We start from the raw sequence: 14,359 nt of genomic DNA on the forward strand, positions 1-14,359 counted from the left end.
TATTCCTCATTTGTCGACCTAACCACGACATTCTTTAGTCTATTCACATACGGTTTCTCACAAGTTCCAGTCAATGCTTGGACCTTCTCTTATTTGATTCCAGAACATTTGTCTAACTAGAATGAAGTCGATTTGATATCTCATTCTATCTCCAGGGGCTTTATATGTATAGCTATTCCGTGGATGGTGTTGAAACCACAAGTTATATATTACTAGTTGATGTTTTGTACGCAATTATACTAATCTATCTCCCATCTCACTTCTTTCTCCAACTCCAGAAGGTCCCCCTATAGTGCCATCTCTTCTTTCTCCCACTGATGCATTCCATTGTCTCATAATGACAAGGTTGTCTTGTCTTCTGTCTATGTTTATAGCACCTTCTCTCTCAATGTACACTCTCTCCACTTCCTCATCATAGGTTGATGTCGCCATGTACACTAGGATTATCACTGTCCTGTTCGGTGCCAATTGTACAACTAGTATTCTTCCGCCTATTTGTTGGTAAGCATCTACGCTACATCTGATGAGGTGTTTTCGAAATCATTATCCAATGCCATCCTTAAACGTTAATGCTTTATGTGAACGGCAGATACCGCACAATGTATGCAGTATTTATTTTCTCAAAAACTTTTCAGATAGTTTAAATAGATTTATCTGCATGCTTGATCAAAAGCCTGGCGCTACATAGCTTTATAGCATGCGTGTTCATATGATTACTTTCTTATGTTGCGAGAATATAACGTACTGATGAACCTTGCAAAGGTAACCTCACTGAAGAGTATCCATATTGTTATATCTGTTACTGTTTCAGGAATATGACGCGCAGTTGACGTTCAGAGAGCAGTGGTTTGACGACAGGCTCAAGTTTGACGATTTTGGAGGTTTGCATCTCTTATTGTTATCATTATATTTCATTACTATCGGTGTTTTAAAGTCTCAGGGGTTTAAACGTATAATATAAGCGCGCTAGTATAATGATAACATTTATTGGGTTTTCTTCTCTGAGTTAGAGATAACGCAGTGACGTTTTATTTTGTTTTGCAGTTGTACTATACGTTTTCTAGAAGTGTTAAGAGTCTCCTCTAAGTTTTTAGTCTTCTTATTATTTTGTGAGCTGAAAGTTACTAACTATAATCTCATACATTTTACACTATTCTACTCACTGTGTAAACAATGCATTAGTACGTGGAATACAAGTTACCTCCAATTATTTACAAAATTCACTAATTTATTTCAATGCATCCACACTTCAGTACCTGCCCCATAGCTTGCTCTTACCATATGCTCTTGGAGGTACTATACAATCTAAAAACATAAGTCCTGTAATGGCTCTAATTATTACACTGTAAATGAGGTAAATGCTGGTGAAATGTGCAGTACACTATCCTCAGTCATCAACAGAAAACACCCTGTATACATATTTTATTTAATTTTAGCTTCACTCATAATAATAGTTATCTTTTTCTCCATGTCTTAAGTACTCTGATGTCTCTGAAAGCCTGACTGTTCACGTCTTTTGTAAAGAACGACATTGCAGTAGTTTTGGAAACTCCTGTGTTTGTCATATTTCCCAAATGAAATTATTTACTTCAAGATACAGATCCGTAAATATCCATAAAACTTGATTTTAAGGATATTTATGTAACTGTGTTTGGAAGTAAGTATTTTATCTATACAAATACAAGTATCACAGGTGTCCAAAGTACGATTATAGCGCCGTACTTCATAAATTCTACTTCTGCAGTGTTTTACTACGGCAGGACCGGTTTACAACCAACAGGGAAACATACAGTCCCTGCATCATAACAGTATTTTTCAACGTGTGGGTCGCGACCCCCTGGGAGGTCGCAAAGCCTTGCTCAGGGGTCGCGGTCGCAGGAGAAAGAAGTTGCAAGATAACTGTCGTCATAAAATCCAATTTTTTTTTTTCGATTTTGTTTCGCTTCCTCCACTGCCACTTATATCAGACGTGGAGGGGTGCACAGATCTTTTAAGAAAGCTTTAGTCAGATATTCAAAAATACTTTGCGAGTTGTTGTAGTTATTTGTATTTAGCGACAGTAAAACTGGACGAGTTGAAAATACGCTATTCATTGTGTTGCCGCCATCACAAATAATTTTTTGAATGTTAAAGGAAATGATTATGAACGCTGCATTAAATATGGTTCATTACCTTCTAATAATGTGCAAACGAACGCTCGCAAAAGTTCACCATATTAACACCACACCAGGGAGAGTCAATTTCTACGGGATTGAGATTTGGAGGGGATGGGGAAGGCTCTTGTGAGAGGTAGGGGCATAACAGCCACTCTAAGGTTTGGCAGTTTGTTTAGCTAGATTGCAGTCGATCTGGAAACTCCAAAAATGCAGTGTTTATAGTCAGATTATCCTCCTACCTGCCTGAATTTTTTATAATCGTTGGACAAAAGGAAAGCACCTAAACAATCAATAATCCGAAAAGAAAGCAAGTGCTGCCTGCTATTGGTCACACAGCTAAAAACGGCTAAATAAGTTGAGAAAACCAGGTTTAACCTCGAAAAAGTGTGTTTAGAGAGAAAAAAAAAACATCTCGTACAAATTACGTGCTGAGGTTAAAAAATTATTAGATAATGTACTTATTTTTCATGAAAAAAAAAATCTTTATTCCTTCCAACAAAAGGTAGATTCAGAAAAGTTTAGGCATTTTATTCCTCACCAGAACCCTCTCACTATATATGGGTCCGCAATACGCATCCTCGACACTTGACACAACGTTCTTTGTAACCCGACATTGCGAATCTTCCAAATCAATATAGGCATTCCATATCGTCATCACCTGAGACTTCAACCAAGTTTTGTTGAACGTTGCTGATGTTGACTTCTTAACAGTATTCCCTGATATTCTTTTTCTTCTCACATCTTTTCCGTTTGACAGCATTCTGATAGTCTTTTGTTTCTATCTCTCGAACATCATGGTAATGGTGCAGGGTTCATATAACTGCCTGATGGCCCAAGTTGCTAACATAAGTTTCATCTAAAGCAATAGCATCCTCGTTATTGAATGTCGTAAGAAGCGTAGGATTTGAAGCAGCAAATTATTTTACGAGGAAAATGTTTTCATTGAATCGTTCAGTGCTATATTTCCTCATCCCATTCATAACACTGTGTGGAATAGCTGCCTTCAAAGAACCTTCTTCAAAAGGAGGATTCACCTGTAAGTATGTCGCCACTCGCCCGGCATTGTTGCTTAAGAATCAATCAATAGCCTGCATATAGATCGTTCTGTTGGAGGAGTGGCATAAATGAGACGCCTCAGGGCTGGAGTTTACAGTGAGGTAATAGGCACACCGCATCTACGTGGTTAACCCTGGCCTTCAGAATAAATTCAGTGATTTTGGTATGGGTTTAGTACCCTTCCAGTTTCAACAACACCGGGCCACTATTCGTGAGTTTTGTGTCCAATAGAAAATGTCTCAGTCAATCCAAGAGAAACTCACTTTGCATCCTGAAGGGTGGTAAGTAAACTCCAATGCGTGAGTGGCCTCATTATTCAACTCAGGCTTCACCAGAACGCAAGGAAACACTAGAGGATTTCAAAAAGTTAAGTTTCACGTGTAGTCCCACGCTAAGACCATTGCGCAACAAGAGTAGTGAGTTGTTAGAAGAAAATACGTGTTCCAGGTTTCCTGCAAACACAATTCTGCTCTGGAACAAAGAACAGGTGCATCGCGGTGTGGGAGTGAAATGGCACGACCACTGGAAAAATACTCCAAGTTGAAATACGCGGGACAGTACGAGTTTTGTGGGAAAAGGTCTGAAGTGCACGTATATCCTCCGCGAAATTATAGCGGTATGTGGACCAAAGTCAGTGTCGCGTCCAAATGTAGTGAAATGGGTCAGTAATTTGACCAAGGCCGCTCAAAGACGGGCGGCGCTGATGAGGAGGGAATCCCATCGACATCGACCACAGACGACAATGTAAAGACATTCAAGGAATTGATTTGTGTTTCGAGTGACACTTTTATGCAGTTTCCGCGCGACTGCAGCACTGCATGGGCTCACAAATACAGATGCATTATGCTCGCACCTTTCCCCCTACGCAGTACCTCGTAAATCACGCAATCCGTTTGCAACCCGAAAACTATACCCTAGCATGCTGCCACTTAAGCTGAAACGTTCATATGCAACTTGACGACGTGGTGCTAAAACACGCCTACCTCACTCGCCCATCCCGTCCCCTCTCATTACGGCTTTCTCAGCCTCGCCCTACTGATTGATGTTCAGACAGTTCCATTGATAGAACAAAATTTCGGCGACCGCTAAATTAGAATCCAAACGGTACGATCAGTGTAGCCAGAAAATAATACAATTCCCGCTGTCACAAGATGCTTAACAACAAACTCCTCAGATACTCAACTGAAGGTTGTTTAAAGCCTTCGCAATCGAGCCATTGTAGCCTGTAGCACGGTGAGGCCAATTATCCTCGTCCACCGTCTCTGACTGTGACAGTCTCTGCGCATGGGACATTGTTCCCATCCCTAGCCGATTTCGCTATATGGGGCGCTCGACTCTGAAGTGGCCGGTTCGAATCCCAGTAGTAAAAGAAATTTGCACCATCGATGTTTGAACGGTGTAGGGAGGAAAAGTAGCAGCAAAATGTTCCATACTCCCATAATTTCTTTCCGTGTCCTGTATTAAATTTCAAACCTCCCTAATCTCATGGTGATCCATCCGTCAGATTGGGTCTTTAAAACTGGCACGTCCTTTGGAGCTAGTCTACAGATTAGGCTCTTGCAGGTACCGGGTTTCATCCTTTCACTTCTCTCGTCATAAGCCATTGACATGACAACACGCTGTAACCGTAGTCATCAGACAGACTTAAGACACAGCTCTCACATACCACATGGTAAGGAGCTCTTGTAAGCGGAGGAAATAAAACTTGTACGAAATTTATTTATGCATTTATTTCGCTAGGAAACGTTAGGACCTTAAAGCCTTCTCTTACACCTAATCAGACATCCTCACTAAGTCAGAATTACACTCTGCATAGCACTTGAGTAGTACAGAATGATAATTACAATTCTCGTCGAAAGTGAGTAATGATATCTGATAAATATGTATGACAGCAGTACAGAAGGAATCAAATGCGGGTAATTTGGCTGGTCAGAGGAACAATAGGGGAAGGTTAGTAGCTGAGGTGGAAGATAGTAAATATAAACAGATTTTGGTGGGAAAAGCGTGGATAGTGTAGCAAATGTGACCTTCTGGGCACCAGGAAGGAAACAGGGAAAGAGGGAAATTACGATAGTGGCATTTAGCTGTGGAACCCCTCCGAACTTGCAGGCTTACTGTTGTAAAATCTCATTTACTAATTGTTAGGATTTATTACCATTCATTCCAAGGAAGTCAGAGCGCTGAGTGTGGCCATAAACTAAAGTTGGTGTGTGATATAGTACTTTATCCGTTCGTTGAGAGTTAAAAAACAGACAATGATGCATTCCCATTATTCGTACAGCTCCTCACATGTACGTGTATCACCAGTAGACGTAAAGAACGAAAATCATGAGATAGGCAGTAAATGCATACAACACTTAACGATGTTTGGAAAAACATGAACCCTAATCTTCTTTTCGTTAGCATAGTTTCAATTTTTTCATCTCTACCATCTGGTCACCCAATTTCCTCACTACATCACACTTCTAATATTGCGCATTTGTAGCCACCTAGCATTAGAAATTTTGATCCTCTCTTACTTATATATTTTGCTTCTCTGATGCGGTATTTACCGTTGCGTTCTATGACTATGAAAGTCGATCAACATCTTGACATATGGCTCTATTTCAGATAAATTACACTGCATGGGCTCTCATTCGACAGCTTTAGTCTGTTATTCAAAAATACTTTGCAAGAGGTTGTAGTTATCTGTATTTAGTTAACGAAAATTGTCACTGATACATATTTTGAGTAATAGTTGAATCATTATTTCCTGTTGCAGGTAAAATCAAATATCTAACACTGACAGATCCCAGCAGAATATGGATGCCAGATTTATTTTTTAGCAACGAGAAGAAAGCACACTTTCACGATGTAGTAATGCCTAATGTCTATGTACGAATATTTCCTCTTGGGTCCGTTCTCTACAGTACCAGGTAAGGAAATAAAAACTCTTAATTTATAACAGAAATCTATAATGGTAGTATAGATTCACATATCTTCATAATATGTTTTGAAATACATTTAATGGGAAAGTTTAGGGTGAATATGTCGTAAGCATTATTTATATTCAGCTTAATTCTTTACTTTATGTCTATAGGGTATGCTGGAGAAGAGACTTTAACCCTTTATTTGGCAAATGGTGAAAATAAAAACAAAAAATTTTTTCAGTGCTTGTATTTATTTATTATGCTTAAAGAAATACAATTCAGTCTGTTTTAGAAATTTTTGACAAAAATTACGAAACTTATGAAATGTTGCTTACAAGCAACATTGCCAGCAGTAGACCACATTTATACATATTATAGAAAAAAAGTGTTTGCCAATAACCTCAAGCAAAAGGTTTCCTGTACGTGAATAATTTAATTTATAAACACATTTATGCATTCCTGCTGTGTAATAGAACTGTTTCATTTTCCCTTCTAGTTCTTCTTGCACTGGAATTTTTGGAAACAGTACCTCTTTGGAACGAAACACAATACTAGATTGCATTTTGAACATATGACTGTAGAAAATCCAGATGGACAATAACGACAACGACCTTTGGGACCGTATACAGACCAATGCTCCATATTATCAAATCGGACATCTTGTGTAACAGTGTGAGCTGTTGGCTTCCTCCTCTTCTTTTGTGGTGTGGTGTTATGTCTATTGAGGGCCTTCCTACTTTCCTTTTCCCTGAAAACATCAAACCATTGGCAATATCTGCCCTGAATGACTTCAGTGACGTCTTGTTGTCCAGAGATTCTCTTAGAAATACCAGCCAGGCATTCACAACACTCAGATTTAGCATAAATCCAAACAATTTCATGTACCAACACCTGGTACTCTGTAGAGCTCTATCAGCATACCAGCAAGATCAACTCCTCCCATATGCTTGTTGTACTGACGTACAATACTGGGACAGGGCACATCAATTCTTCTTTTTTCATTGCTGTCCCATCATTTTACTGTTGAGAGTGGTTGGACACCACAAAATGAGCTTGCAAGTGTCACGATTTTATTGTTTTGAATATCTGCCGTAAGCATATGTAATATACTAATGGCACATGTCCCAACTATGGGCAATGTTGCTCACAGGCAACATAAAAGTTTTATACTATTTACGTAATTCAAAACAATAGTAGACTGAAATATTTCTGCTGTAAACTCACCTCTGGGTATTTCTTGAAGAAAATCTGCTACGATTACTTCCAATTTATTGAAATCCACTCTTTCAGAACCAAAATAAGACACCCCTGTTGCTAACATGAGGAGATCTCTGTAACACCACTGCACAAAATGCCATCTCGTGTGGAAAACCTTGAACTATTACAACAACTGGCATTCGCAGTGTGTAAAGGAACGTTGCCTGGAGGCATCTATGCCAGTAAAAATCACTGGGAAGTGTTTGTTGTCCCATAAGGCCAACGTAAATTTGATGTTGCTTGAGAGCAACACCGCCAAATGAAGAGTTAAAAGGATAGTGATAGTAGTGATTTAAATATGACAAACAGCTAAAATCAACTACATATCGTAGTTACTCATAATAACGTATTTTCAGTCATGGAAACATCTGTAAAGCAAACGTTTGTCTCGTATGTAATAATGTTCAATCAAAGTGTGGAGTGCTACGTAGCTATTGACAAAGAATTTACTTTCGAACTTACTGCTTGTTTGAACTACCCTCCATCGGAGTGTCAGGGTTGGCACAGCACTTTTAACTTCCATATGGGCTGTGACTCGCGAACAGCGACACACTGCATAAAGAAATTTGTGATGCTATTAACACTGTTGTCTATCAGCTTCCATGCTGCTCTGCGAACGGCAAGGTCTGTGGACGACAGATGGATTAATCAACACGTATGACGAGCTGCTACATGGGATTTGTGACGAGGGACAGAGCTGGACACCCAACGGCCTGCGTTATTTACAACAATACAGTGGTGGCACAAACCTTAACTTTGGGAGCCGCAAACATATGGAACTGATTCAAAGGGAGCTGCATTGCTTGAAGATTAATAGTTACAATTAATGAGGAATAATGAAAAAAATTATTTTTAAAATTACTGTCCAACATCACATTATACAGGGAGAGTATTACGAGGTCGAGAAGTGCGGCATTAGACTGAAGCAAGAGACATACGTCACGTTGTGGCCGCCACTGCTATTGAATATATGCGTCCACGTTGCCGGCCACGCATATTTGACGGCTGCCGTGTGGCTGTATCAAATCATCACATACGTCACTAGCAACAGAAGCGCCAACAGTTTCATCTCTGCTCACATGTAAAGTCACCATTTCACACAGAAACCCAACGAGGTCTTTTCGTCTGCCTAAAGAACGACCATACGACACCCACAGACAAACTTTCACCTGCGTGCATCCCTCTTACAGCTGGTGCACGTATGTCAGTGGGTTACTGCCTCGTGGCAAGTTAAGACATGCCTTTTTCCAGTCTGTAAGATGAGTTGGAACTCATCTTTGAGTAGACCAGCGTCTCTTGATCGGTAGCCGACCGTTCTGTGACGATCGGTCAGCGATTTATACATGGTTGGCGGCTGGCATACCTAGCCCATCCATTATGGTTTCCGCGCACAGTATTAAATGATAAAGCTCTTACAGTCGCTGGAGCATGAGTAGATCGTAAGAGGGATACGCAGTATCCCCCACACTTTCTAATGTACGGCAACTGAAAGGTCATCAGAGAAACAATAAGACAATGAACTTCTGGCATACGACGCAGTGCTCCAACGTCACCAGTGGGACTTTAAGCTCTGATCTTTCTTCCCTAGGTCATCTGTGTGCCTCCGCGTCATTTTATGTCCACAGCTGAACTTCAAGGATGTCACATTTATGCGACAGTCTGACAACAACAGGAACACGAATGCTTAATTACTTTCCGCTCTTCTGTTTTAGGTTGACATGGGATTTATAATTTTCCTGTTTCTTCAAACGCTTCACGTGACTATTGGGAGGTTCCTTTTGGAAAGGATATGCATGATTCCCTCCTTCGTCCTTGTCATATCTGGGCTTGTGACCGCTCTAAAAACTTGGGCATCGACGGGATGTTAAACCCTAGGCTTAATTCTTCCTGGTACTGGATTCGACGATGCTAGCTATTTTATGCGTATATTTTTGCTTCGATCACCTGACGTAATGGAAATGCAGTCCCGCTGGTTTTCTTCTCTTAGCTTCGTGTAACTCCACTGTGGTAACCAATACTAGACAGCCGTTTTAATTACGACCGTACTGCTCAAGGAACGTTTTGTACCGCGTCCATATTTACGATCGTTCGCGAGATTAAATTCAGTAAAATCATCGAATGAAATGTTAGACTTATGTAACAAAAATATATAAAACAAAGGATTTCTGTGAAACAAAAACTAAACAGTAGCAAAAACAAAGGCAATCTGTTCACAAGTCCACATATGTGAAATGAAAATCTGTCACTGCGTAACATTCAGTGGTGCATAGTTGCATCCTGTGGATGGTAGTTTGTCGGATCCTCCTTGACATGCTATCCACAAAGTGGTTCGGACGTTGCTGCTCAAGGCTTCCTCACTCTTCGAGTTCTGTTCTTTTTGAGGTGTAGCATTGTTTGATGAGGATTACTGTGACGAGACACTGCAAGTTTCAATTGGTTCCCTATATCCTCAAGCAGGTTCAGACAAAAACATCACAGAAATCAAAATCTGTCGCTGGATAATATTCAGTGCTGCATAGTGGCATCCCGTGGATGGTAGCATGGTCAGATTCTCCTTGACATGCTATCCACAAAATGGTCCTGACGTTGCTGCTCAGTCCTGTCTCACTCTTCGACGTTGGTCTTTCTGAGGTGAACCAGTGTGTGAGGAGGATTACTATGTCGAGGCTCTACAGGTTTCAACTGGTCCCATACAAGCGCAATCAAGATCATGTAAGCAAATACAGTTCAAACGTCACTGCTTAACCTGAAAGGCTGCCTGCCTCAGCCGTGCATTTGTACCTAACCTCTCCACACTACAAGAACTCTGCGGCGATCGTCAGACAACGTGCAAATCCTGCTTTATCTGATACACTGATCCATGTTCACTCCAGGTGTGCCGTTGCCCACCTCCTTTTAATTGTTACCCATAACGTTTGCTCACTGTCTTGGTCGACAGAGTCTTCCCAGTTGCCTCCAAATGGGCAGGATGTAATTACATTGTTTCGTCCTCGGGGTTCCTACGGGCCATAATTTGTAGGCAGCAGTCACTAGCTGGTGATGCTAACTGCATTTATTTACTGCATGGAGACAGATTTTCAATACTTCCTCCCACTACAGCTTCAATAGACTGAGGAAAACCAATTTTTTCCTTAGCCAGGCGCAGTTTGATAGGTGACCACGGTAAGTAAACCGGTGCTGTAGTGTATCTAGAGACGCACACCTACTGCATTTGTCTGTGTCACTGTTAGATATGGACGCTCTTGGTGGAAATCAAATTCTGGGTCAGTCTGTAGCAAGAGGAGACCGCTTCCTTCGATAGAACCACGAGGCTGATGTGGCCCACACAAATTTCCAGGACATTCGTGGTGATAATTGTTGAACGGGGTTTGGGTAAGGAGTCCCTTCCCAGCGTGGCAACAAATATTTGCTCGTGAGCACTGGCCGCTGCTGTACGTCAGCCCACAAATGGCTCACGGTGAGGCAGAACCCTCGAATGTGTCTCAGCTTAAAATTCAGACGATCAGAGTCAGCAGAGGGATCAAGAATCACTGGAAGCACTAAAGCGAACAGCCGTGACGTAAAGGCCAAGATCACGTAAGAAACAGATTCCACGATCGCTTGGTCTAGCAGGCAACCCTTGTCAGGGAACGGCCACCAGGCGACAACAGTGTCACACCCTTACTTGTGGCACCAACCACCAGATGGCACTCCGTTCTGTGACATATGTGGCAACATCGCCTGAACGCGTGCAGCTCTCCACCATTTGGCGTCTGTAAAGTACAGCTGTTTCTGACATACCGATGGTAGTGGATCGGGTCGTCATGCCGAGGGCCTGCGAGTATATCAACTGTTGAAGGAGTAGACAGACAAATCCTGAACTAAAAATGTAGTAGAACTGTCTCAAAACTGGAAATTATAAAAAATATGTAGTTTATTCATATTTTATTTAAGTACCAAATAAAGATTCTCCGTTAGGCTGCACAAATAAGTTTCGTTGCCTTTCCTTGATCACTCTAACGCATTTAACTAGAAAGAAGTAATGTGTTAAATCTGAGCAAAACAGTACTGCTTGTGACAATAATAGATGTGCTGACCGCAAAGTTAAGATGTTTACCATCACAGATTTTTTTTTTTACTCATGATATTTAAAGTTTCAGAATATTTATTTTTTTCGAAGATATCGTTGTTAAGTGCGTACATGAAATTATATTTGTTTACAACTAACAGTAATCATATGCAAAAAGTGAATATACTTAAGAACGCTTACAGAAGTACTTAGAAAGGGATGCAAAATGTGCTTCTTAAACTTATGTACAGTCAAAGTGAAAAATATATTGTCATCATAACTCACCTAAGACCTATAGATACTCTATGCAAAATAAATAAATATGTCGGTAATGTCAGGATGCGAAACCCACTGCTCATTGTAATATTAGTCAGTAAATTAACTGATTATATTTCAAAGACGTTGAGAAGATTTTGAAAATTTTCTAGTGTTAACCTGCACTTTTTTACCACCATAACCCGTATCAGAAGAGCTGTATAACAAAGAGGAAATAGACGGCATGGAAGGCGAGTGTAAAACCTATGCGACTGCAATACAGTCTGCATTTAAACAGTAACTCGCGAGAAATATTTGTGTGTTACTTTTCATTTATTTCATTTCGCATATGATTGTGAGAAATTTCCCTACAGTAGAAATAAACTTGGTTTGTAGAATTACAGGAGCTAATCTACATTCTTCGATTGAAAACTCAGGAGAAACCACAGCCGATCATGAGCTGCAGTCAGCTGTGTGACGAATGCATTTCGCGCGCAGCGCTCTAGCCGAACACAAATCAGCGTTATTCACGTCACCGAAGATGCAGCGTTGCCAATTCCGCGACATGGACAGGTCAGTTAGAATTGTAGCGTCGCCTGCGACATCTGTTGATCGACGGGAAAACTATTTGTACGGTTGTCTGTTCCGCCGTATGGACGGTCAATCTGTTTCATACGTGATCTGGGGTAAAGGTATGTAAATCCCGAGTGATCGTTAAAATAGTGCTCCAAACATTTAAGACAGGTGCTTTCCTCTTAACGTCAGAAAGACCCAATCCGACGAGGGAAATTGGATACGTCACAATCTCGTATTGCAACCTGAAAATGACACTTCTATAAAAAGAGACAGGACAACTGCTTCCGTTTCTTAGCCATCATAGATGGAAGCGGGAAAAGTTGTGTTATGTAAAAGATCTTGCACAAAACATAGTACCCAAAATTCCTACCTTCTGAAGAAGGGTAAGAGTCAGCAGTATTGCTCCCAGGATCTTATCAACAACCGGTTTCCAATAGAAAGTAGCGACTGGGACAATGATCAAGAACAACATCCAGTGACGCACGACGATCCACGGCAATAGTCCATGTGATTACTGTTCCATGGAAACCCCGTAAATTAGGGCGTTTACTTTTACCCTCGTTAAGTCGCGATTGCATGACACGGCAATAATTGCCGATAATCGCCTTTAGCAGAGGTATCTTCATAGGTGGCCGGAGTAAAACATCATCAGCGCACGCGCTAACTGCGAGGGCGCTTCCAGAAAGCGCCCAACCTGAAGCGGGGACGCAACCTTCCGAAGCAGCGGCTCCAGAGATAAGACAAAGACACCGAGAGCGGGTTCCCCTGCGGCACTCCCAGACCGGTGGTAATCGGGGGCGTTAGTTGCACATTAACCACCGAAGCTGCTATGTCCACGAATGACTTCGATAACTCTCTACAAACGTCAACAGTAAATCCGATCATCTCCAAAATCCGAAGCAGAAATTCAAAATTTACATGATCGAAAGAGTTATTAAAATCCAAAACGGCAAAGGCGCAATGGACAAAAGTAACGGCAGCAACAGAAACCACGCCACGGTATTTGGCCACAGGAGTGAGAATAGAGGTGTAACCTCCCCCTCACTTATCGACCTTAATGACAGTAAAAATTAAACCGCGTGTACCTAATGGAAATTTGGGAAAAGCAATCGTCACCGAAGTTAATCTGTCGGTAAAGAGGGAGGAAAGGGTTACATCTAAATGAAAGGAAAAATGCAAATGAAACTGGTGGAAATTAATTTTGAAAAGGGGTAAAGTTAATAAAGAAAGTAAATGTGCGGTCGTTACGTTAACAATTAACTGGCGTTAATTAGATATTTGAGATTTGTGGAAAATTATGGTCGCCAGTCCTACGGACAACTACTATAATAACTGAAAAGGAAAGCTTATTGCACATTTAATTAGCTCTAAAAGCGTGGCAACTGAAGGTTGACACGTGTTGTGTGAAAACAACGTTTGCCAGAAGTAATAAATTTCGTTACACTCTGTATTAATTTAGCAAAAGAATTAATAAAACCGGGAAATTGAAAGTTAATTTAGTGACTGAAATTAATAATGAAACTTTGTTTCTGCAGCACTACGAAATTCAATAAAATAAGGTTAGTCTTGGGCTACCTCAACAAAAGCTACTTGAATCTACGAAATTTAGAAATAAGGGATTTAACTTTGAACTTGAATTAAATGATTTTGAACAATTAACAATAGTAAAATATAGTACATACCAAGCTGAGCTGCAGTCACAGGTAAGCTAAAATATGGTAACAAAACTCACACTTTTAATTTGTGCTTGTGTAATCTAAATATTGTAGCCAGCTATGAACAGTTTAACTGAACTTTGAAATTAAAGCAGTGAAATCGAATGATGTTACTTTAATGCTGGCGTTTGAATTTCAACGACACTCGGGTTCATTCCAGAAAAGGAAGGGACCGTGCTTGTTCATGCTAAGTTGCTGTAATTTTGTGAGGCAATAGTTTGAAAAGCTGAGGTCTGCCATACAGTTCTAAAACTTTACGTGCTTTTGGTCTTCCTTGTTGGTTAATTGAAGGTTTGCAGTCGTCGATCGGGGAGGTGGCGGCAGGCACTCATTGTCGGCCGTCGCTGTTGCACAAGCTGGATGTTGGCGCGCCTTCTTCTCGAAACA

At 40.7% G+C, this 14,359-nt stretch overlaps 1 protein-coding gene across 1 annotated transcript in view; it reads left to right on the forward strand.

The window, feature by feature from the left end:
- The window catches only part of LOC124789538 (glutamate-gated chloride channel-like), a 131,564-nt gene that overhangs the window by 76,965 nt on the left and 40,240 nt on the right, over positions 1-14,359 (forward strand). Inside the window, exons 5-6 of the mRNA XM_047256937.1 lie at positions 812-881; positions 5,974-6,127. Of these exons, the coding sequence (XP_047112893.1) occupies positions 812-881; positions 5,974-6,127 (224 nt within the window). The remainder of the gene's footprint in view (positions 1-811; positions 882-5,973; positions 6,128-14,359) is intronic.

This window comes from Schistocerca piceifrons, chromosome 1, assembly GCF_021461385.2.
Source record: "Schistocerca piceifrons isolate TAMUIC-IGC-003096 chromosome 1, iqSchPice1.1, whole genome shotgun sequence".
Taxonomy (NCBI): Eukaryota; Metazoa; Arthropoda; class Insecta; order Orthoptera; family Acrididae; genus Schistocerca; species Schistocerca piceifrons.